We start from the raw sequence: 23999 nt of genomic DNA, 5'->3' as shown, positions 1-23999 counted from the left end.
CCTTTCTCTTTGGCTTAATATTTCTTGAGCACTTACCATGAAGGAGGCATTGGGCTAATCACCTGGCTTGGTGTAGCTCATTTTATTCTGACAGCAAGCCTACGAGGTAGGCATTATCATTACCCACATTTTACACGTGAGGACACAGAGTCCCAACTTTGAAGGAACAGAGAGTAAACATGGGAGAGAGACTTAATTCAGACCCAGGCATCTTTCTCCAAAACCTTTTAGCACAACCACTGTACACACTCTTCCTCTGGTGCCCATTAACTGTCAGAGGTTGCACACGGAGCAAACTTAGGATCAGCTAAGTAAGTCCGTAAGTCCTAGAAGGAGTCTTCGTTCTCCCCTTTATACTCATTCCTGGTATCATTAAGAAAAATTTGTTCACTATTCAGGAAGCACAAAAGTAAAGGTAGAACAGTAATGGAGGGAAAAAGAAAAACATTTAAGAACAAAAGGTGTCTTATAGGGTAGGGAAGTAACAACCATATTCATCGAGTCCCACATGTGTATGGAACAGAATTATCAAAAGAAGTGCCCACAAATTCTTCCTAGACTGTGTCATCTAAGTGTAGGGAAGTTAGGTAAATATGCATAAAAAAAACAAATACAAAAGTACTCAGAGACAAGCCAAAGCTAATTATAGCTTTATGGATCTAAATTTAGAAATGCTGACTCAATTGAACTGAGTAGACTGACTGGTGGGGTGGGTTTGGAAAAAAACCAAAGAGGAGGTGAGTTTTGCTGTGGGGTTTCGAAGAATGATTGTGATGTCATCTGCCAGGTGGAGAAGGTGTATCACACAGTTACATGGTGGGTGGTAACTAGCTCAGTTAGGCTACGGGAGAGATTAGTATGGGGCGCAGATATGCTTTTCCTGTTTTAATCAGACAAGTCTTTATAGACCAATTTTCATAAGGTAAAAATAGCTGACATTTTACAATGCTTCCTATATGCCGTATATATACCATATATGCTTGCTATATGCCATATATATGGATATATGTATATGGCTATGTACATATTATTTATTTAACCCTCATAGCTATCCTATGAGGTACTTACTATTATTACCCTTATTTTACAAAGTGGTTAACTGAATTGCCTGTCTAGCTAGTAGATGATGGACTTGGTCTGTCTGATTCAGAGCAAAGAATTGACAATCCCCAATTAAAAAGCCATATTACTATAATGAATTCCATTTTCCAACTATCTCCTGAATTTGTTCACCTTGCCTGCCACCACCATAGTCTAAACCACCATTACCTGTCACCTGGACAATTGCAATAGCCTCCAACTTCCACTTTTGCTCCCTTCCAGTCCTTCTTCAGAATGATCTTTATCAAACACAGATAGGACCATGTTCTTTCCTCGCCTAAAATGCTTTTATGGCCTCCCATCACTCCCATAGCTTCAATGTTTGCCTCCGCCACTAGACTGTAAGTTCTGTGAAGGAGGTGACGGCACTTGTCTTATTCAACTGTTGTACTCTGGTATCTAGGACAGTGACTTGTATATAGAAGCTAAATCATTTTTCTTCAATGAATAGAATCCAAATGACTCTTCATTTGTGACAAAAAAATTAGTCACTTAAATAGGAAAATTAAAAAGGATGAAGTTGGAGGCATGGAGATAGGTTTTCAATAATTTTCATAATTTGTAATCACCTAATTATTTGTTTATTTTCTTCTTTTTTTATAGTTTTATTTTATTTTATTTTTACATCCCTCACACCGTGAACCCCCCTCCCCCCTTTATTTTCTTCTTTCATGTCTCATACCTTATAGATTGTAAGCTCCATGAGAGCAGAGACCATGTCTTGTTTCCTACTATATCCTAGCTCTGTCTCAGGCTCCTGGGAGGTGCTCAATAAATATTTGTTGTATGAATAATTTCAATTATCAGTGTGAATTGGAAGATGATGAATCTAAGATGACAAATAATACTGGTTAGGGCAGAATTGGAAAAGGAAAGTATGACCCTAGTTGTAAGAGCTGTGGAGGATGAGGATTCTTTCATTCATTCAATAAATATTTGTAAGGCATCTACTGTGTGACAGACACTGTGCTAGGTGGGCTCTGCTGTCATGGAGCTTATAGTCTAATGATAAATAAACAGGCACTTAAAATTCAGTGAGATAAATTTCCCAAGGGAGGTCAGGGAGGGGTGCTTCAGGGAACATTGAGGAGGGGACATTTAACCCAGACATGAGTTTCCTGACAGTAGCTAAAGGAAGTGGGTGTGGAAAATGATGGAGAGTGCTTGTATGTGTAAGAGCGCAGACAGGAGTGCTACTGGTAGGTTCTCTACCGCCTAAGGTTCCTTCTTAACTTCCTTTCCCTCTCATCCAACAAATTTTTATTGAGCCTAGACCATGTGCCAGGCATTGTGTTAGGCTATCATTAGATTTGTATTTCAAAACTAGCTGTTGGTGTGTATATATATATATATATATATATATATATATACACATATATATATATGTTGGTATTATATATATATATATATATATATATATATATATATATATATATATAATAAAACGAAGTCACGATATGTCGAGCTGCTAAGTTACTGAAATCAACCAGACTGAGGCATGAAGACATGATTCTATTCTTGTTTTAACTAGCTTTGGGACTTAAACTTTTAAACTTTCCAGTCCTGTATCAATGCCTGGATATATATATATATATATATAAGATATCCAGATAGCCCTCTGATTACCCCCTGAATAACTAAAGAAAGAATGTTCACATATCCAGACCACCTGACATCCATTATCCAGACCACCGGTCATCTAGAGGATTACCATCTTGGACCAATCCAGAGGCTAAGAATGCAGGACTCATTTTTCTCAAGAATGTACTTTTTCTTCTTCAGACCATTCTGGGTATTGCCCAGCTGTGTTTCTGGTCTGCAAATCCTAAGACCTTTCAATAAATTTTTATCCTTTACTTCTAGCCAAAGCCTTTAGTCTCTTTTTGAGTTCATTGGAATGAATATATATATATATATATATATATATATATATTTATATTTATATATATATATATGTATATATACACACACACATTTTATATTTATTTTTATAAAATTCTCATTAAAAAAACTCCTCACCCCCTTAGTCCTTAGGAAACCACACTTCTGGGGTGCCCCCTCCCACAAAGTGCTTTGTAGATGCTTAATCAATGTTTTCTGAATTAATATTAATAAATGAACGAATGTGAGAGTAATTTGACCACCAGAATGTAAAAGCCTTGGGTCAGCAGTTTTCAATAGATCTTTCTCCGATTATGGAACTATTCTATTTCTTCACTGTCCAATGAGATGGTAACTATTAACCACATAAACTGTAGAGCCCTTGTAAAGTGGCTAGTGTGACTGAAGAACTTATTTTAAATTTAATTCAATTTTACTTATTAAATTTAAATAGCCACGTGTGGCCAGTGACTACTGCATCAGACAGCTCAGCCTTAAATGATAGAGTTGCTATCATTTAAGTTGAAATAGTTTGAGGCTGGCACTGGCACCAGTTAGGTTACCAGCCTCTCTTTTAAAAATGGAGATTGTTAGCAACTGGTTATGTCTAAATTCTGGGCTGTTGCATGCCACCGACAGTAATAAATATCCGTGCGGCAAGCCATAATTAGCACCTAAGTCACTTAAGACTAATAAAGCTTGTATTCTGGCATTCTATCAGACACCCAACCAGCTCTACAGGATGAAAACGTAGAAAGCGGGGTACTGCGCCTCAATCACAGCGCTGGCCGCAGTCGGCGATCCCGAACTGCATCATGGACTTTGTAGTTCAACGTGCCAGTGACGTCACTACCGGTGTCACCTCTGAGTGGCCTATGGGCTCTACTTCCAGTATCCCGTTGTTTTCTGGGAATTATAGTCAATAGTTGCCTGCTGGACTTGGGCTTTAGTGGCCTGGGAACTACAATTCCCGGCAGGCTATGAGATGCACCCGGCGGTAGTAGTGAGCCTCATCAGACGTGAAGTGTGTGCTTTAGTGTCGTGGGAGGCCTGGGTACCCCGAAAGGGAGGGGAAAAGTTGTAACCACTCCTTTGCGGGGGGGATCGTCGAGGTCACTCTCGTGGGTTTGCTCAGTCGGCTTGGGGGCGCCATGGCGGTAAGTTTTGGTGGGAAGAGTCCGCTCGGCCGGACTGGTCTGTGTGTTTTTTACCAGAATCTGGAGGCTCCATGTGGTAGCCGCTGCCCTGAAGGGAAAAGTAATTTTCTAAAGAAAGGAGCAGCTTTGCCCCCCCCCACGCTTAGGGGTGGCTATTGTGAGGATGGATGTGTCTTTTTTTGCTACCCGATGAGCCAGGAACTGATGTCTTTCACTTTGCAGACTGTTTAATGTCATGTGTGTTACTTAACGGAAGTTTCCAAAACCGATTTGGAGAGAGAAGAGTGTGTAACATTGAATCCTCCTTTCAACAAAAAACTGAACGTATCCCGGTAAAACAAGCAAACTCTGCATTCATGGTATTTACGTGTGTGTGGGCTACGTACTAAAATATACAGTAAAACATGTCGGGTGCTGATAAGTGCTAAAGAAAAAAATAGAGCAGGAAGGGGGACGAGGGAGTGTTGGATGGTAGGGTTGCAATTTTAAAAAGTTGATCAAGAAGGGCTTTGTTGAGAAGGTGGCAATGTGGCAAAAAGGTAGGAAGCAAGACATGCAAGTACATATATGGAGGAAAAGATTTGCAGGCAGAGGCAACAGTGTGAGTGAAAAGCAAGGAGGGTTGTATGTCCAAACGACAGTGATCCAGGGGGAGATGATGGTGATGATGATGGTGGTGGTGACGGTGGTGGTGGTGGTGGTGACGGTGGTGGTGGTGACACGGTGGTGGTGGTGACGGTGGTGGTGGTGACGGTGGTGGTGGTGACGGTGGTGGTGGTGGTGGTGACGGTGGTGGTGGTGACGGTGGTGGTGGTGCTGGTGCTGGTGCTGGTGACGGTGGTGCTGGTGACGGTGGTGGTGGTGGTGACGGTGGTGGTGGTGGTGACGGTGGTGCTGGTGACGGTGGTGCTGGTGGTGGTGACAGTGGTGGTGGTGGTGGTGACGGTGGTGGTGGTGGTGACGGTGGTGGTGGTGGTGGTGCTGGTGCTGGTGACGGTGGTGCTGGTGACGGTGGTGGTGGTGGTGGTGACAGTGGTGGTGGTGACGGTGGTGGTGGTCGTGTGTGGTGGGGGTTGGTCATATAAGGCCTTGTCGGTTGCTGATTAAAGAGTAGGTTCAAGAAAGAATGGAAGAGAAGGACTGGAGATAATGAGTATGGACAAGTCTTGAGGAATTCTATAAAGGAAAGCAGAGGAATGGGATAATAGATGAAGCTCAATAGAGAGGTTTTCTTGTTAAAGATGAGAAATTATACAATGCTTGTATGCTCATGCAAATTATCCGGTAGAAAGGGGAAATTGATGCACAAGAGAGATGATTGCAGGGGGGTGATGTTCCTGAATAGAATACGTGGGATGAGGTAAGTGCATCAGTGACAGGTTAAATAGGACCAGACTCACCTATAGGAACAGGACAGAAGGCCGAACATACGGGTACAAATGCATGTAGGTAGGTAGATGTGATGAGGGAAGCTGTGGAAACATTCTGTCCACTTCTGTTTTCTCATTGCTTTAGGAACGAAGATTATCAGTTAAAAATAATGATGGGAAAGGAAGTGTTGGAGGTTTGAAGAGGGAGGAGAAGGAATGAGAGACAATTGTCTAGGCCATTGCTGTCAGTAGAACTTTCTGTAGTGATGCAAATGTTCTATATTTCCATGGTCTAATTTGGTAACCACTAGCCACACGTGGCTATTGATCATTTGAGGCTAGAGCAATTGAAGGACTGAATTTCAATGTAATTTTAAAACTAAATAGTCACATGTGGCTAATGGCTATTGTATTGGACAGTATACATATTGAAATTTGAGAAACACTGGTCTAGAAGAAGGAGTAACTAACTGGATTTCAGAAAATAGTAGTATTGCTGGGCGTCACTTGATGTTAGCGATCATAAATTTACATTCAGACTAGTCAGCATGGTTGAGTGTTTATCTTCTGCCACTTTCAGCTGCTGGGGTGAAGGAGCAGAGCAGATGGAAAGGAGAGTTGGAGATTCCCAAGCAAGAATGATGCAGGCAAGGGCAAAGGAGTGATTATGCAGATGGACATAAGGGATGGAAGTAAAGACATGGGGTGGGAAGGGTCTAAGGATTAGTGCAAAGGGGTCAGGATCAATAGGTCTCAATGGGCTTGAAGAATTATTGGAGTTGGAATTCTAGCAGAGTTAAGACCAATAATGTCAATTACTAACATTTCTTATGTTGTGCTTTGTGTTTAGTGTTTTATTTGCATTAGCTCATTGAATCCTCACAATAATCTATTAGAGGTAGACACTTACTATTTGCAGTTTACATATTAAGAAACCTATGCTTAGTCCCAAGTTCCGATAGCTAATACCTCGTGGAAGTGGATTACAATAGACTGAATCCTTCTCAGTCACTATGCTGTACTGCCTTTCAGGAAAACCGAGGCCTTCTCATTCTTGGTCCGGTGCTTTTTCCTTTGTTCCAAACTGCTAACTGCCTCACCACCAACCCCATCCCACTTTTGTGGTATCCATAGCTGGTGTGGAATTTGCAGGTCCTTTGTTTTAGTTGGGATTGAAGGGCTTTTCAATTTAGAAGACCTTAATACATTTTTTCCCCTTCCTTTTAAGTTATACGTGTCTATAAGTTGATTTGGTCCCATTCTGGAGCCCATTCTCTTAATCATTATACTATTTCCGGTTGTAAACTAATTGGGGAATGTCTTTTACAAATACCCTCCCACTGGGAAAGTTTTCTTTTTCCAAAGGAAACCTTACCAATATTAAAGTGTGTAAGACAACAAACATGGGATAGTATGGATAGAACATTAGTTTTTATCTTAGAATTTGTAAAGAGCAAACAATATACTTTTCTTCATATCATAGGAATATTTATTTTACAGAGCTTTGACAGTTTTAATCCCTTTGAGTTATATATCAATCTTTTAGGTGGTATAAAAGATGTGATATAATAATGATAGTTGCCAACTTAAAAAAAATGTATGTTTTCAAGTTTTTTATTTGGAAAATTTAAAAATAGTGAACAAAGTAGAGATAACACTATTATGTACTTCAGTGTGCCCATCACTCAACTTCAGTAATTGAAGCTCGTGGCCAGTCTTGTTTCATGTATACCTCACCCGGACCCTCCCTTTACACCCCTCAGGATTTAAAGCAAATTTCAGGCATTGTATCATTTCGCCATCCATATTTTAGTAAAGGTTTTTTGTTTTTTTTTAAATAGAATGATAAGTTTTCTTAAAACATAACTGTAGTGCCATTTTCACACCCACTAAAAAGCACATGATGTTTAGGTGTCTGTGTGTGGTAATGGTTAACATTATTGAACGTTTACCGTAGGTTCCACACTAGGCTGAGTCCTTCATGAGTATTATATCTTTTAATCCTCATAGTGATGCCAGGTATGTGTAATTATTATCCTCGTTTTATAGACAGAGAAATGGAGGCTTTAGGAGATTAGGAACTTGTCCGGGGTTCTATAGCTAGTAAGCGGTGGAACTAAGATATGGCCTAAGCACCAAGGGAAGGCAAACATAGAAGTCAGAAGATGAGGGTTTTTGTCCAGCTTGACCATTTACTGGCATAATGATTTCTGAGCTTTAGATTTATGTCTTTGAAATAATAATCGCTGATCTGCCCACTTATTAGGATTGTTATTAAGATCAAATAAGTTAATGTTCATAAGTGTGTTAAGAACTGTAGAATACTATCAATATATGAAAACGTTTATTATCAAGTTCAGTGGTTCTTTACTGGGGTTTGTCCCCAGAAAACATTTGGTCTGGAGACTCCTTTGATTGTCCCAGTTGGGAGGGGGTGCTACCGGCATCTAGCACCTAGAAGCATCTAGCACCTAGAAGCCAGGGATGCCCGTAAACATCCTACAGTGCACAGGACAGCGCCTGAAAACAAGGATTTTGGCCCAAAATGTCAATAGGACCAATGTTTAGGAACTCTAATCTAGTTAAATAACCTCTCACTAGTTTAAATAACCAATTGTCTAGTTGAACAACCAATGAAGAAATGGAGGATTCGGTCAAATGACTTGCTCAAGGTTATACAACAAGTTGGTGCCGGGGCCAATATCAGATTACATTACAATCAACCTTTGAGGTTTTGAGGAACAAGTTTTTTCTGAGAAACAAAAACCTCAAGAGCTTTTCTGGTCAGTACAGTGAAAAGAAACACATTGTTCTAAGTAATTTGTGACAGTGATTGCTTTCATGTTCTTTAAAGTGGATGACATGGTCATTTTTAAGCAAGAAATGTTTGTCATGTAACTTCTGTATCTGTGGCATTGTATTTGGTACTGAGGTGATGACAACACAATGGGATTTCCTATGTCCCATGACCCTAGGGTGGGAGGTACATGTAGGTGTCATGAGACCCTAGATACTTTTGCCTTCTTGGGCCCCTTCCTCTAAGAAAAATATTTAAAAATTATATTTTCCAACTATGTTGGTATGAAGACAAATACATTAACATTATATACTAATTAATTTTTTCCTTCAACCTAAGCGTCTCTTTTTTTGCTTCTGATTTTAAAATAAAATATTTTTGTGAGCCCCTAAAAGTATGTGGACCCTGGGCACTGTGCCTACTCTACCTGCAAGTAAAGTTGCCTATTAGGAGTTCATTGTACAGGTTGTTTTGAGGGCCAGGTCGAAGTGACTTACTTTCTTCTGCTCAAAACTTCTTTGCCAGTACCCAGTCACATAGCTCCAATCTAACTGTGAATTCATCTGGAAACATAACCACGTCTGCTACACTACACCTCCATAAGTAACACTGGGCTTTTGTTGCTGGGCAAGAAAGGGAAGGAACAGATATTGCATTGGCGATCTGCCTTCTCTTCCCTAGCTCATTTTTAAGTGGTAGGTAGTCCTTGTCTATTAGAATTGAAGTCAGGGGTCAGCATATATTGGAACAGAGAGACTGGAGGCAGGTTACTTGTTAAGAAGAGGGTTTCGCATTCAGAAGGGGCAAAGGAGCTGAGGGTCTAAAAGAAGATGGTTGGTAGCAGGAATGCAAAGGAGTGAGCAGATGCAGGGCCTTATTTTTTCTTGGAAAAGGAAATGCCTTATGCAAGCACAGTTTTATGGAAATACTTGGGAAAGAGGCCAAATTGCTTAGCTCCTTTATTGAAATATGCAACCCAGTTCCTAGTCCATGTTATTCTTTTTAAGCCGCAGTGTGCAAAAGCAGGCATTGTGTTAATCGCTTCTCTTTTAAAATCTGTAACTATTTGCCAAGTATTTAAGGAGAACTTGCTGTAAGATAGATGTTTGAGGATATAATGAGAAGCAAGGTAGAGTCCCCACTAGGAACACACAGTCCTGTGGGGAAGATGGACGGATAGTGCCATCACTATGTGATGAGCGCTTTCATAGGGGAAATACTAACAAGAATAGAGGAAGAGTGACATCTCGTGAACTCTTGAGGAATCAAGGCAGGTGATTCGCAGAGACCTGAAGGATGAGCTAGCCCGTTAAAGAGATTGGTGGAGTATGAGGGCAGAGAGAACAGTCTGAACACAGGCTCAGTGGTGAGAGAGGGACCTTGGCATGGAGAAGGAGGAAGGGAGGGGCCTGGCAAGGTGAGATGAGAAGGGCCTTGAATGCCAGATTGAAGAGTGTGGACTTTATCCTGAGAGCAGTAGAGAACCTCGGAAGGGGGATCACCTTCATCAGGTTTGTGTTTTGATATGATTTTTACTGGCAGCAATTATGATCTGGTCAGGATTTCTAGAAATGAAAAAAAATGTTTTTCCCCAGTGTCCTTTGGTTCCTAGGGAAACTTGTTATACCCATGACATTTCAAATGATTGAGTTTTTTCTCATTTCCTTTTTGCCTTTGTGACAAAGTTTTTTTAATCCATCATTTTATCTCCTCTTTGTAACCTGACATTTCATAGAACTTTCTGTTGCTTGTCTTTTCTTATACTTGGTTAAAAAATAAAATAGAATAGTAAACTATTCTTTGATTTAAATATTAAAAATTGAAAATAGTAAAACAGAGTTGACAAATTTATGGTAGATTTGTACTGAATCTTACTCAATTTTAATACTATTAGTTTTTATTATTACATATTACACAAGATACCCTTAAGAGATAGTTAACGGATAAATAGTGTTTAAGTTTTTTTTTATATTGCACAGAATTCCAGTTTGTATAATACTACAAATTTGTGTAACCATTTAAAAAAAATAGCTAAGAATTCCGTGTATCTGTGATGTGAATAGAAAGCGTTTTTTTAACGTATTGAGTAGTAGGGTCAGAGAAAGGCACAATTAAAGGAGATTGAGATCCAGAGGTTAAGTGATTTGGCCTGGTCACCTGTCTGGTAGGTTATACAAATAAGAGTAGAACCCAGGTATTTTCTCATTTGAAAATGCTGCAGACTCTGGAAATGTTAGCAGGTAAGAAGGGGAGGAAATCTAATTTCGATTCAGATAGTTTTATACCAGAAAATAAAATTCTAGAAACTAATAATTAAGTTTTCAAAACAATTAGACTCGGGCATGGTCCATTGGTATCCTGCTTCACACTTGCCTTTTCCCGAAGTGCTGTGTTCCACTCCACTTTCAGCACTCTTGCTATTAGCATCTCATTTTTTTTTCACAGAGTCACACACTGAGAATGAGGCTCTAACCCTTTTTTTTCCAATTAGAGTGATCATGCATGTTTTTGGCTTTCATCCAAGGGTGGCTTAAGGGATGATAAAAATGTTGCCAGGTACATCCAATATACTAGAGACATGCTTGTCATTTTGTTTCACTTTAATTTCGTATTAATAGTCTGTTAACCATTTCGGAGATGTTCTTTATTAGCATCCTTGAAAAAAAAGCACGCAGACTCTACGGCTGAATGTCCCCCTTATGGTAGCTTGGCAAGCAGACACTGCTCCATCTTATTCTTTACTAAGTACTGATGGATTTTTAACTAAATAGGAACATTTGACCACATTGTTACATTGTAGTATCTAATTTAAAAAATATTACAAAGCTTTTTATACGTTGTTTCCCGGAAATAAGACCTAGCAGGACAATCAGCTCTAATGTGTCTTTTGGACCAAAAATTAACATAAGACCCGGTCTAATTTACTATAATACCAGTCCTGCTCAAGCTCTTCCAAAAAAATTGAAGAAGAAACAGTACTCCCTAACTCATTTTATGAGGCCAACATTACCCTGATATCAAAATGTGGTAAGGATAACACAAAAAAAGAATAATACAGACCAATATCTCTGATGAATACAGATGCAAAAATCCTAAACAAAATTCTAGCAAATCGAATGCAGCAATACATTAAAAGAATTATTCATCACGACCAAGTGGGGTTTATCTCAGGGGCACAAGGATGGTTCAACATACGCAAATCCATGTATGTGATACATCACATAAACAAAAAAAAGGACAAAAATCACATGATTATATCAATTGATGCAGAAAAAGCGTTTGACAAGATACAACATCCATTTATGATTAAAACACCTAATAAAATAGGTATAGAAGGAAAATACCATAACATAATAAAGGCCACATATGACAAACCCTCAACTAATCTCATAATTAACGGTGAAAAACTGAAGCCCTTTGTTCTACGTTCAGGAACACAACAGGGCTGTCCCCTATCACCTCTGCTTTTCAACATAGTGTTGGAAGTCCTCACCAGAGCAATCAGGCAAGAGAAAGAAAAGGCATCCAAATTGGGAATGAAGAAGTTAAATTGTCACTCTGCAGATGACATGATGCTATATATAGAAAAACCCTAAAGACTCCACCAAAAAGTTGTTAGAAACAGTCAACGAATACAGTAATGTTGCCGGCTACAAAATCAACGTACAAAAGTCCGTTGCATTCCTATATACTAACAATGAAATCTCAGAAAAAGAAATTTTAAAAGAAAACAATTCCTTTTGCAATTGCAGCAAAAAGAATAAAATACCTAGGAATAAACTTAACCAAGGATGTGAAAGACCTATATGCTGAAAACTATAAGACATTTTTAAAAGAAATTGAAGAAGATACAAAGAAATGGAAAGACATTCCGTGCTCATGGATTGGAAGAATCAACATAGTTAAAATGGCCATATTACCCAAAGCAATATACAGATTTAATGCGATCCCCATCAAAATCCCAATGGCATTTTTCAAAGAAATAGAACAAAAAACCATCAGATTTGTTTGGAACCACAAAAAACCCGGAATAGACAAAGCAATCTTAAGAAAAAAGAACAATGCTAGAGGTATCACACTCCCTGACTTTAGCTTGTACTACAGGGCTAAAATAAAACAGCGTGGTATTGGCAGAAAAACAGACACATAGACCAATGGAATAGAATTGAGAACCCAGAAATAAAACCACATAAATATGGACAGATAAGTTTTGACAAAGAAGCAAAAAATATACAGTGGAGAAAAGACGGCCTCTTCAATAAATGGTGCTGGCAGAATTGGAAAGCCACATGCAAAAGAATGAAACTGGATTGCTGTCTGTCACCATGTACCAAAATTAATTCAAAATGGAACAAAGACATAAGCATAAGACCTGAAACAATAAACTGCATAGAAGAAAACATAGGTACTAAACTTATGGACCTTGGGTTCAAAGAGCATTTTATGAGTTTGACTCCAAAGGCAAGGGAGCTAAAGGCTAAAATAAATGAATAGGACTATATCAAACTTAAAAGCTTCTACACAGCCAAAGAAACCATCGACAAAATGAAGAGGCAACCAACTGAATGGGAGAAGATTTTTGCAAACTGCCTTTGTTAAGGGATTAGTATCCAAAATATACAAGGAAGTCATGCAACTCAACAAGAAAAAAAATAACCCAATTGAAAAATGGGCAGAGGATCTGAAGAGACATTTCTCCAAAGAGGACATACAAATGGCAAATAGACATGAAAAAATGCTCAACCTCACTAATCATCAGAGAAATGCAAATAAAAACCACAATGAGATATCACCTCACCCCAGTTAGAATGGCTATCATTGACAAGACAGATAGTAACAAGTGTTGGAGAGGCTGTGGAACAAAAGGAACCCTCATACACTGTTGGTGGGAATGCAGACTGGTGCAGCCGCTATGGAAGGCAGTGTGGAGGTTCCTCAAAAAATTAAGAATAGAATTACCATATGACTCAGCAATCCCTCTCCTGGGTATCTACCAAAAAACATAAAGGCAAGTGTGCTCCAATGTTTATTGCAGCTTTATTTACGGTGGCCAAGACATGGAAACAACCAAAATGTCCTTCGATAGATGAATGGATAAAGAAGTTGTGGTATATATACACAATGGAATACTATTTGGGGGTAAGAAAAGATGAAATAGGACCATTTGTGACAACATGGATGGATCTTGAGAGTATGTATAATGCTAAGCGAAACAAGTCAGACTGAAAAAGCAGAGAACCGTATGATTTCACTGATATATGGTGTATAAACCAAAAACAACAAAAGAATAAGACAAGCAGATGAGAAACAAAAACTCATAGACACAGACAATAGTTTAGTGGTTATCAGAGTGTAAGGTGCAGGGAGGGGGTAGTAACTGAGGGTAAAGGGTTCAAATATATGGTGATGGAAGGAGAACTGACTCTGGGTAGTGAACACATAATGTGATTTATAGATGATGTAATACAGAATTGTACACCTGAAATCTATGTAACTTTACTAACAATTGTCACTACAATAAACTTTAATTAAAAAAAAAGATTGGGTCTAATATAATATAGTACTGAGTCTTGCATTAATTTTTGCTCCAAATGATGTATTAGAGCTGATCTTAAATAAGACCGGCTAGGTCTTATTTTCTGGGAAACATAGTATATTTAAATAATTCTTTAACCATTTCTTTGAGATTTGAAGTGTACAGGTAGTGATATGCCTGATGTTTAATCTTGTTCATTTAAATTTCAAGATAACCATGGAAAAAATTGATCAGTAAACTGCTCACTTGTGTGTGAACCCAGTTTTTTTCCCCTTTTTTTAAGCAACTCTTTTGTGTCTAATAGGAAAGAAAAGGAACAGCCAAAGTGGACTTTTTGAAGAAGATTGAGAGAGAAATCCAACAGAAATGGGATACTGAGAAAGTGTTTGAGGTCAATGCATCTGATTTAGAGAAGCAGACTAGGTGGGTAATAGTTTGTGAAGTTCTCGTATACATTGTGTTTCTAAAATGATTTCGCTTTTAGTACAGAAACTGCATTGTGGAAAAGATGAGGCAGAGTGTGTTTAGAATGTCTGAAATGGGCTGAAGGAGGTGACTTCCACTTTCTGCATTTACAATTAGAATCTTATTTCTTACGCATTCTTAAAGGATTTTTTTCTACATAAAGATTTTTTAAAAAACTAGTATTTTTCATATTCAGGCAAAAGAGGATGTTTTGAAGTTTTATCTTTGCTGACTGATAAAAAGAAATCCTATTAGAGAGATTCATATTGTAGTAATAATTATCTTCACAAATACAAAATATAAATTTTGAAGGGTTTCTGTATTTGAAGATCTTATTTCATAAATAAATACTACATTGCCTCAATGTTAAGAATCATCGATTAAAAGACAAACCCTAGACAGTGATATGATATTGGGGAAAAACAAAAACAAAGTAAGTGCTTCAAAACAGTACCACAAGAAATATATGTATCAATTATAAGATGCATCTCAGTTTCAGATGTGGTACAATGTAGAAAACTGTGCTTTTTAGAATTGAGAAAATACATCGATGACAATAACAATAACAGTAGCTAATACTGAACTTACTGTTCAGTATGCCAAAGCAGTACGAGATATGCCATTTTCTACTGCATATTCTCATTTAATCTTAATAACCCTTTGAAGTTAGTAATGTTTTTATCCCTATTTCTAGATGACGATACTGAGACACAGAGAGGCCTAGTAACCAACTCAGGGTTGCACAGTTAGGAAACACAACAGGCCTGGAATTCTTTTCAAGACTTTCAGATTCCAAAGTCTATCTTCTTTGCTACTAACCTACACTTGGACGTTTTTCTTTTTAAAGAAAAAAAGAGTTTGCTGTAACATAAAGTCTCTGGTGTTATACTTTATGATTTGAAGCTTCTATTTGGTTCTAGAATTTTGGTCCACTTTAAGGTAATTTAAAGTAATCCAGAGTGAACTGAAAAGTCTTCTCTGTTCAGTGAAAGAAAATGAAGTACAGCTATGTGCAGCAATGCTGAAGAAACTTAGAAATGTTGGGTGGAAAAAAGCAATTGCAGAAGTCTGAAATAACACCGTTTTTTATACAGCTCACAAGTGAGGAAAACTAAATGATACGTTGTTTAAGTGACATAGGCGTCACTTGTTCAAAAACCTAGAATGACAAAAGTAAATTTCAAGATAATGGTTATCTCCGGTGGGAGAGTGGGGAGGGTCACACAGGTAGTAGCTTCAGTGGGTTTACAGGTGTTCATTTTATTCTGTGTCTTAACTTATGTGTGTCTGTTAGACACACACTTGATTAAAAGAAGAATATAACATAAACTGCTTTATTTTAAATGAATGTACAACATATCGTGTTTTAGTTTACCTGAGGAACTTTGAATTGCTTTATATATGTATCTAGTGAAAACATGTCTCATTTAATCAGTAAAACATTACATTTATTCAGATCCCTAACAGTTTTAAAAATTTAGTTTTTAGTATATTAGCTTTAAATGTTTTATTTAAAGCTAATTTAAATATTTTAGCTTACGTTGAACAAGTGAATTTATTTTTTAATAACCACCTATAAATGTCTTACTCTTTCAAAAGTAAGTTTCAATTTTAGAAAGCTTTTAATTTCTGGATTTATAAATTTTATTTTAAATATCTTTTAAATAACTAAAGTTAAACCAGTTATTTATAGAAAGCGTTCCCTTTAGCCTACCTCCTCACTGTAAAAGGAATTTAACGTTTTCTTTTCTGTACTTTCTTTTTCACATGATTATTTTGCAGCAAGGGCAAATACTTTGTAACTTTCCCGTATCCGTATATGAATGGGCGCCTTCATTTGGGACACACGTATTCTTTATCCAAATGTGAGGTAAAGCTTCCTTTATATTTAATATGATGGGATAGAGGGTCTTTAATAAATACTATTTTGAAGAAAAGAAATGGTATCTAATTTGGTTCCTGTTAAAGGAACTTGGAATTCCTAAAATTATAATTTTAAGCATAATTTTTACATTTAAGTAATTTAATTTTTATATTTTGTATTTGCTGGGTGTTTATACATGCAGGGATCTAGGTATGTATGTTCATAAGTAATTCCTAGGTTGGTGAAAAGACAACTGAAAAAGGATAGCGGATTAGAATTTTGCAGTGACTGTAAAACCTAGCTGGTGTTTTAAAGGAGGATGTGAAGAGGCATACTGATGTTTTTTGTCAAAAGTAAGCAATTTCTGTTTGCGTAGCATTTAAATTTGTAATTTAAACTTAATTTTCTTTCTGTAGTTTGCAGTAGGGTATCAGAGATTGAAAGGAAAAATTTGTCTGTTTCCCTTTGGTTTACACTGTACTGGAATGCCTATTAAGGTAAGATTGCTTTTGGGATTAGTTTCTACTCTTTTTAGCTTAGAACAAACAGAAATATCTAGTTCAAGAGCTTAAAATGGGATTTTCAAATACTGAAGTGTTTTTAAAATGACTTGAATTTGTTTCAGTGAAAATTAAATTGAACAAAATTCGAAAAGGTGCTTAAATAAAGGGCACACATTGAGGTTTCAGTGATTTGTAAGTAGTTTTGATATCTTTTGGTTATCTTATATATTCATATTTCTGTTTTAGAATTAGATAATATCTACTAACAAGTAAATAGTGCAGTGTTTTGAGCATTCACGACATATATGGGATGTTGGCATAAAGTAGTAAAAAAACACTTGTACCCTATTTTGATCTTTTTTGCAAATATCTTCATTTGGCATAAATTTGTATTAGAAATAATTCTCAATGAAGAATGGACCAGAAAACTAGCATTGAAAGGATTCCCTAAATGTTATAGTGTTGGGAAATTTAACTCACATTTCTTTTTATTCTTCAACCTTTTATTTTGAAAAATGTCAAACTTAAGAAAAGGTGAAAGAATAGTACAGTGAACACCCATTACACCCGTCACTTAGAGTTACCAAGTATGAACACTTGCCATGATTACTTTAGTTGCGTCTCTCAACACACATACAATATATGCATGCTTTTTTTCTTGCTTTTTTGTATGAATTTTTTTGAAAGTAAGTTGCAAACATCAGGACATGTCATCCCTAAATACTTCAGCATGTATCTTCTGAGAATAAGGGCATTTTACATCATCACACTATCATTATCCCCTCTGAGAATTTTAACATTGATATGATATCATCTTGATGTTGTCTATAGTTGAATGTCTCTAGCTGTCTCAAAACGGCCTTTCTGGCTGTCTTTTCCCTTTTATTTTGTGGATCACGCATTGCATTTCATTATCAATGCTCTTTAGTTTGTCACAGCATCAATATCTTTGAAGAATCTAGGCCAGTTATTTTATAGAACATTCTATAATCTGAATTTTCTGATTGGTTCTTCGTGATTAGATTTGGGTTAAATGTTTTGACAAGAATACTACACCGGTAAGTCGTTGTATCACCTCAGAAGGCATATAATAGCAATTTGTCCCACTTTGGCGATATTAAGTTCATACCTGTCAGATTTTTTTCATTCTAAAGGTGATTTTCCCCTTTTTTAATTAAAAAGTAATCTGTAGGATGATACTTCAAGAGCCTCTCAATATCTGGTTACCCAATAATCCAGTAATTGCAGCATCATTTTTTTTAAAATTAAAAAAAATTTTTTAAATTGGGGAACAGTGTGTTTTTCCAGGGCCCATGAGCTCCAAGTTGTTGTCCTTCAATCTAGTTGTAGAGGGCGTAGCTCAGCTCCAAGTCCAGTCGCCGTTTTCAATCTTTAGTTGCAGGGGGCACAGCCCACCCACCATCCCATGGGGAATTGAACCAGCAACCTTGTTGAGAGCTCACTCTCTAACCAACTGAGCCATCCTGCTGCCCAAATGATGTCATTCTTTTCCTCATTTATTAACTGAAATTCTTCTAGAAGAGTCTACTCCCTTTTTAAATTTCACAATTCTTTATTTGTATTTTTCTCATAACTTTAATACTGCCTACTTGGTGTCATCCTTTGCTTTTGACAGTGTACTCATTATGGTATAATTGAGAAGAGTTGGGTTGGCAAGCCCAGGTTCATGTGTTAGTTTTGCAGCTTACTAGTGTTACAAACTTGGATAAATCACTGTATCTCTGTGTCTGTTTTCTTAGTTCTATCTGTTTTCTGACCTGTCCTATCTACCTAGCAGGCTTGTGATGATAACTAATAGAGTATATGTGACATTAATTATTAAATTGAGAAATGCTATTTAAATGTTGTTATTGAAAATGATAGCACGTTGTATCTTATATATTTTTGTAGTTGTAATGCCTAACATCCAGTATGCTTCATTGAATCCTCTGGGTGTTAAATAAATGCTTACTGAGTAAATGAAGTAAAATACTAATGTATAAACTAGTGAATTTTGGGGTACATGATTTGTATCATTTAGGTTTTCTATAATGATCCACTTATGTATAGATGTAGTGCAAAAATTTCAGGAGTCAATTTTGTTGGTCATAGAAGCAATAAAAAACTCAGATTGCTTCTACCTTGAATTTTGAACTTCACTGTCCTAATGTTGTGCTTGTTATAGGCATGTGCTGATAAGTTGAAAAGAGAAATAGAGCTATATGGTTGCCCCCCTGATTTTCCAGAGGAAGAGGAAGAGGAAGAAGTTAATGTTAAAATAGAAGATATAATAATTAAGGATAAAGCCAAAGGAAAAAAGGTTTGGTGGTTGACGATACTTATTTTGGTTGAAATTTTATACTTATGTTTTTCTGACTTATATGTGCATTCCAAGTCTAGCATAGTGTATATATATATATGTATTTTTAAAAGTTCACAACATCCCTGGCTCCATTTTAGCACCATGGGATTCATTCTAGCATTCTCTCTTTGCTTATTTGTGAGTTTTTTCTCTAACAGTGAGAAACCTGACTCTCATTATTTATAGTATATTTATGTTTTTGTTCAGTCCTAGTGTACTAGTAGTTTCAGAATTGCTAACCTATACCCTTGTGAGAAACAATTTTACTAACTAAAAGACACTGTTTGTATATAGTTCTTTTTGTCTTTTAGTCAATACTCAGTTTTCCAAAGCTACTTCCAAAGCTCCTTTCTTGCCCACTCCCTTCAGTGTGGTTATGTCATACTTACATATTTATAATACAGTTAGATACATTTCTCATGCTCTGCATTCCATCTTGGGTTCCTCCAACATACTGGTTGATTTCTTTTTTAAAATTCACTCTTTGTGGTGTATAGTTGTGTTGGTTTGACAAATACATGGAGTCATGTTTCTACTACAGTACCATTCGGATAGTTCCATAACCTCCAAAATTTCTTTTCCTGCCTTTTGTAGTTTAACCCCTTTGTCTGCCTCCAACCCCTGGCATTTGGTTGCCTTTTTGATATTGGTAAAGAACGGAAAATGAGGAACCTAATGAGATGAGAGAAGCTATCCTAACTAAAAAAGATGCATGTAATATTGGGAGTAAGGAAATAGAGAAGGTTTGGTGCTGAGATCTTTTATCTTTGTGTTGCTAGTTCTTCAGGGTTCTCCCCATTTAGTAGTTATCCTTGACATGAGTGTCCTGCTGAGTATCAAACTGCACAGTTCGGCAGGCAAAATAGTCTGTCTAAATCCTGCAGTGTTCTAACACACCAACAGCATTGTTTTGGAATTTGAAAAAATTACCAAATGGGATTATTCACTTAGTCATTGTGGTCCTGGAATTTGTTAACAAGTTGTGGGTTATTCTTTGATGGTGTTTATTTTTGCCGGTTATTTTCAGAGTAAAGCTGCTGCTAAAGCTGCGTCTTCTAAATACCAGTGGGGCATTATGGAATCGCTTGGTATGTCTGATGAAGAGATAGTCAAATTTTCTGAAGCAGAACATTGGCTCGATTATTTCCCACCACTGGCTATTCAGGATCTGAAGAGAATGGGCTTGAAGGTATGCCTATCATTCCCATAATTTAAGAAAATATGAAGAATGCATTTCTATATTCATGTGATTATGAGATTTGGACTTCCTCTTAATTTAGAATCATATATTCCACTTGAATTCTACTAATGAATTGGTGCTGTTATTGTCAGGGTAGAACCTAGTGGGCCTCGATGTAACCAATGAAGTACTTAAATATTTATTCTGTTGGAATGTATATCAATACCTTAGCAATTAATAGAAGGGAATTCTATTCAAAGAATATGAAGAAACCAAAGTTTAACTTGAATATTTAGAAATAAATAAAGGTATCATATAAGTGTTCCTTTTAAATTTATTACAATTCCTATATGTCCAATATATAAATGTGTATACTTAAAATACATAGTAAACACAAATAATGAAACAATTGTGATTACATATTTAATAGGTGGAACTTGAAAAATTTTGTTTTTCTTTTAATATTTGTCATAATTCTTAGTTGTAAAATAAAGAGTAGAAGAGGAAATAATTGATTCATGGGAATGCTTATTATTCGTAGAGACTCCAGAATTCTCAAAAATTACCTTTTCTTTTCTTCTTCTATAGATAGACTGGCGTCGTTCCTTCATCACCACTGATGTTAATCCTTACTATGATTCGTTTGTCAGGTGGCAGTTTTTAACATTAAGAGAAAGAAACAGAATTAAATTTGGGAAGCGGTGAGTTTGTTGTCCCTCAATATAAAAAAGCAAAAATGATGTAATACCTGCATTGTAATTCAGTGCCCCATAGCCTACTTTTTTCTATTATCTTTTCTCTTTTTAGTTTTTTCTTTTTGTTCTCTTGTATTCTTTGCTTTCCTGTTGGTCTTGCCAGTGTCTTAATTTCTCTGAGCTGCTTAGTGCTTATGACAAATAGAACCAAGGAGAATAAGAGTGTTGTCTTTTATGATCTCACTAAAGATTCTCTTTGGTATTCCTAGCCAAGTAGAAAAACAGTCATTCTATTTGTTCTTTAGTTTATTCTTTTGTTCTATAAATTGTTGAAGATTCCTCCTTGATTATGTGGATTAATTAAAAGCTATTTGCATTTCATGAGTAAATTTATATTTTATAATCTTTTGTTTTATACCACAAAGCCAAGATCAGTGCATATTTTTCAGTAGTAATCACCTTTGATGAAGGCAGGAGGCTTTCATGAAATAACTAGGTTGGCAACAGAACTGCCTATAAAAGCATAAATAATGGATGTAGACATTTGCTCAGTTAGAAGTTTAATTAGAAGAAATATTGTAAGATGTTAGGAACAACACTGGCAGATATGTTAAGTTAAAACTTGTAGTTTACAATAATGTTAGTCGCATTTATTTTTTAGGTATACCATTTATTCTCCCAAAGATGGACAGCCTTGCATGGATCATGATAGACAAACTGGAGAGGTAATTATTTGTGACTTACAGTAACTGTTGTTAATATTCTTTGTGTGTCCATAGAGTTTAACAAATAGACCAGAGCCTAAAAAATAACGTTATTCCAGTACTGAAGTGTGTAGTTGTGATACTCTGGTGGCTCTGAAGCGGGAGGCAGAAAGTTAGTATAGGGCCCTATACCTTGTCTAGGATCTTGCTATTTTAAAAGTGGTCCTAGACCAGCTGCAACAGCTTGTGATAGAAAGCCCAGTTTTGAGCCTCACCCCAAAATTGCTGAATGAGAAGCTCTGGGGGTGGGGCCCAGGAATCTGTCCTTTAACAAGCTCTCAGCATGATTCACATGCATGCTAATGTTTGAGGGGAACTGCCTGGAAAATGCATTGCTCGAACAAGATAGCATGGGAAAGGTAACTAGATACGTGGCTAACGATATAAGCAGATCCATTTATACTTGCTTCGATTATGTGCCTACTTGCTTATTTCCAAGGTTCTTTTAGCCATGTTTGATATCAGTTCACTCTACCTTCCTGTAGGACATGTTAGGGACATTATTCCTTGTGATACTTAAGGGAAGCAGGGGTAAGTGATTTGCCTAAAGCCTTGGCACATAAACCAGCAACAACGCCAGGATCTGAATTTAGGAGTCCCAATAAGTGTGTCATTCTTTGCTACCACCTTTGAACACATTTGTAGTCTAGTGACTACTTTTCAAAATCAGCTTTCAATTATGATGTAACTTGTCTGAAAGAAGTGAGAGTTAATCAAAATTTTGAAAAATTTGAGAGACTTCAGAAGGCTCCGTTTACTGATATTAAATTTTAATAGAGTCAATGGTAGCAATACCCTAAATTTCAATAGTATATTATAGTTTTTTCAAAGTGTTTTCCTCCCCATTATCTCATGTGTTCCTCAGGACGGTCCTGTGTGAGGCACAGCACAGTTATTTTACAGACGAGGAAATGAAGGCTCAAAGAGATTCTGATTCCCTCGGGTCAAGTCATTAGTAAGGGTCCATGCTAGGTTTGGAATGCACATCATCTGCCCCTGGTCCAGTGTGTGTCTCATGACTGCTCTGCGGCATTAGTATCCTCTAACTCTCATTTTGGCCAAAAAATGTTTTGTCTGATTACTCCAAGTCACGTTTGTTTTTCTGTCCTCCCTTCTCAAGGGAGCTCTTAGCAAGGGAGCTCTTACCATCCTTACTCAGTAGAGTCTGGGCCTCCTTTCCTAGTTCTGGTGTGGCATAGGCAGAAGGGTCATCTCCCAGGTGTCTTCTCACACATTAGACTTCCCTGTGGACATGATCAGTACACCACTGGAAGTCTCCATTGGAAGGAAGGTGATTTTTAACAGTGCAGGAACTCATCTTAGAAGTTTGAATCAGATCTCTCACATAGATTAGTAGGTTTAATCCAAATCCTTTTTCTCCCTCAAATTTTTGTTTTGTTTATTTCTTTAGGGTGTTGGACCTCAGGAATATACTTTAATCAAGCTGAAAGTACTTGAGCCATACCCATCCAAATTAAGGTAGGTTTGCCAAAGAGTTACTGCATCATCTTTTTGAATATCAGATAGTTGTGATAGAGCCTACAGCGTTTTTTTTCATAAATATATCGTTTTTTTTCTTCTTAGTGGCCTGAAAGGGAAAAATATCTTCTTGGTAGCTGCTACTCTCAGACCTGAGACCATGTTTGGACAGACAAACTGTTGGGTTCGCCCTGATATGAAGTACATCGGGTTTGAGACGGCAAATGGTGATATATTCATCTGCACCCAAAGAGCTGCCAGGAATATGTCATACCAGGGCTTTACCAAAGACAATGGTGTCGTGCCTGTTGTTAAGGAATTAATGGGAGAGGTAAGTTGGGAGCAGACTTTATTTTAGTGCATAAATTTAGGAGAGAAATTTCAACAATGAAACTTGGAAGGAGAGCATTTCAAAAACCTTTTTAATTGAAGTATGCATACATTCAGATGTGTAAATCATAAGTGTATTCTGTGCATTTTCATATGTGTATACACTCATGTAAGCACCACTTAAATTGAGATAAAGAACAGTTCCAAGGACTCCAGAAGGCGCTCTTATGCTATTTCACTGTCAGTACTCACTCTCCTGCAAAGGTATTCCATTGCAACGTATTGAACCATTCTCTGTAATGGGTATTTGAACTGTTTCCTGTTTTTCTCCATTATAAGCAGTCCTTATATCTCATTGGTTTCTGATGTTGGAGTTCTGTCTGAGAAGTTTTTGGGAACAGTATTAATGACACACATTTTTAATTATTCTTAATACAGCTTCTTTCCAATCCAGAATCTGCTCAAATTATTAAATTTATTAAATTATTAAAATTATGAATTACTAAAATTTGAGC

The 23999-nt window shown here is 37.0% G+C and overlaps 1 protein-coding gene across 1 annotated transcript in view; it reads left to right on the top strand.

Annotated features, from left to right (window-relative positions):
- Nucleotides 1-3969: 3969 nt before the first annotated feature.
- The window catches only part of LARS1 (leucyl-tRNA synthetase 1), a 52215-nt gene continuing 32185 nt past the window's right edge, over nt 3970-23999 (top strand). Inside the window, exons 1-10 of the mRNA XM_081035487.1 lie at nt 3970-4139; nt 14147-14265; nt 16090-16177; nt 16588-16668; nt 18860-18994; nt 20064-20225; nt 20805-20917; nt 21573-21636; nt 23087-23154; nt 23260-23485. Of these exons, the coding sequence (XP_080891613.1) occupies nt 4134-4139; nt 14147-14265; nt 16090-16177; nt 16588-16668; nt 18860-18994; nt 20064-20225; nt 20805-20917; nt 21573-21636; nt 23087-23154; nt 23260-23485 (1062 nt within the window). The 5' untranslated portion in view covers nt 3970-4133. The remainder of the gene's footprint in view (nt 4140-14146; nt 14266-16089; nt 16178-16587; nt 16669-18859; nt 18995-20063; nt 20226-20804; nt 20918-21572; nt 21637-23086; nt 23155-23259; nt 23486-23999) is intronic.

The sequence above is a fragment of the Rhinolophus hipposideros genome (assembly GCF_964194185.1).
Source record: "Rhinolophus hipposideros genome assembly, chromosome: 23".
Taxonomy (NCBI): domain Eukaryota; kingdom Metazoa; phylum Chordata; class Mammalia; order Chiroptera; family Rhinolophidae; genus Rhinolophus; species Rhinolophus hipposideros.
Note: the sequence above shows the minus strand (reverse complement) of the source record. Positions and strands in the feature narration are given on the sequence as shown.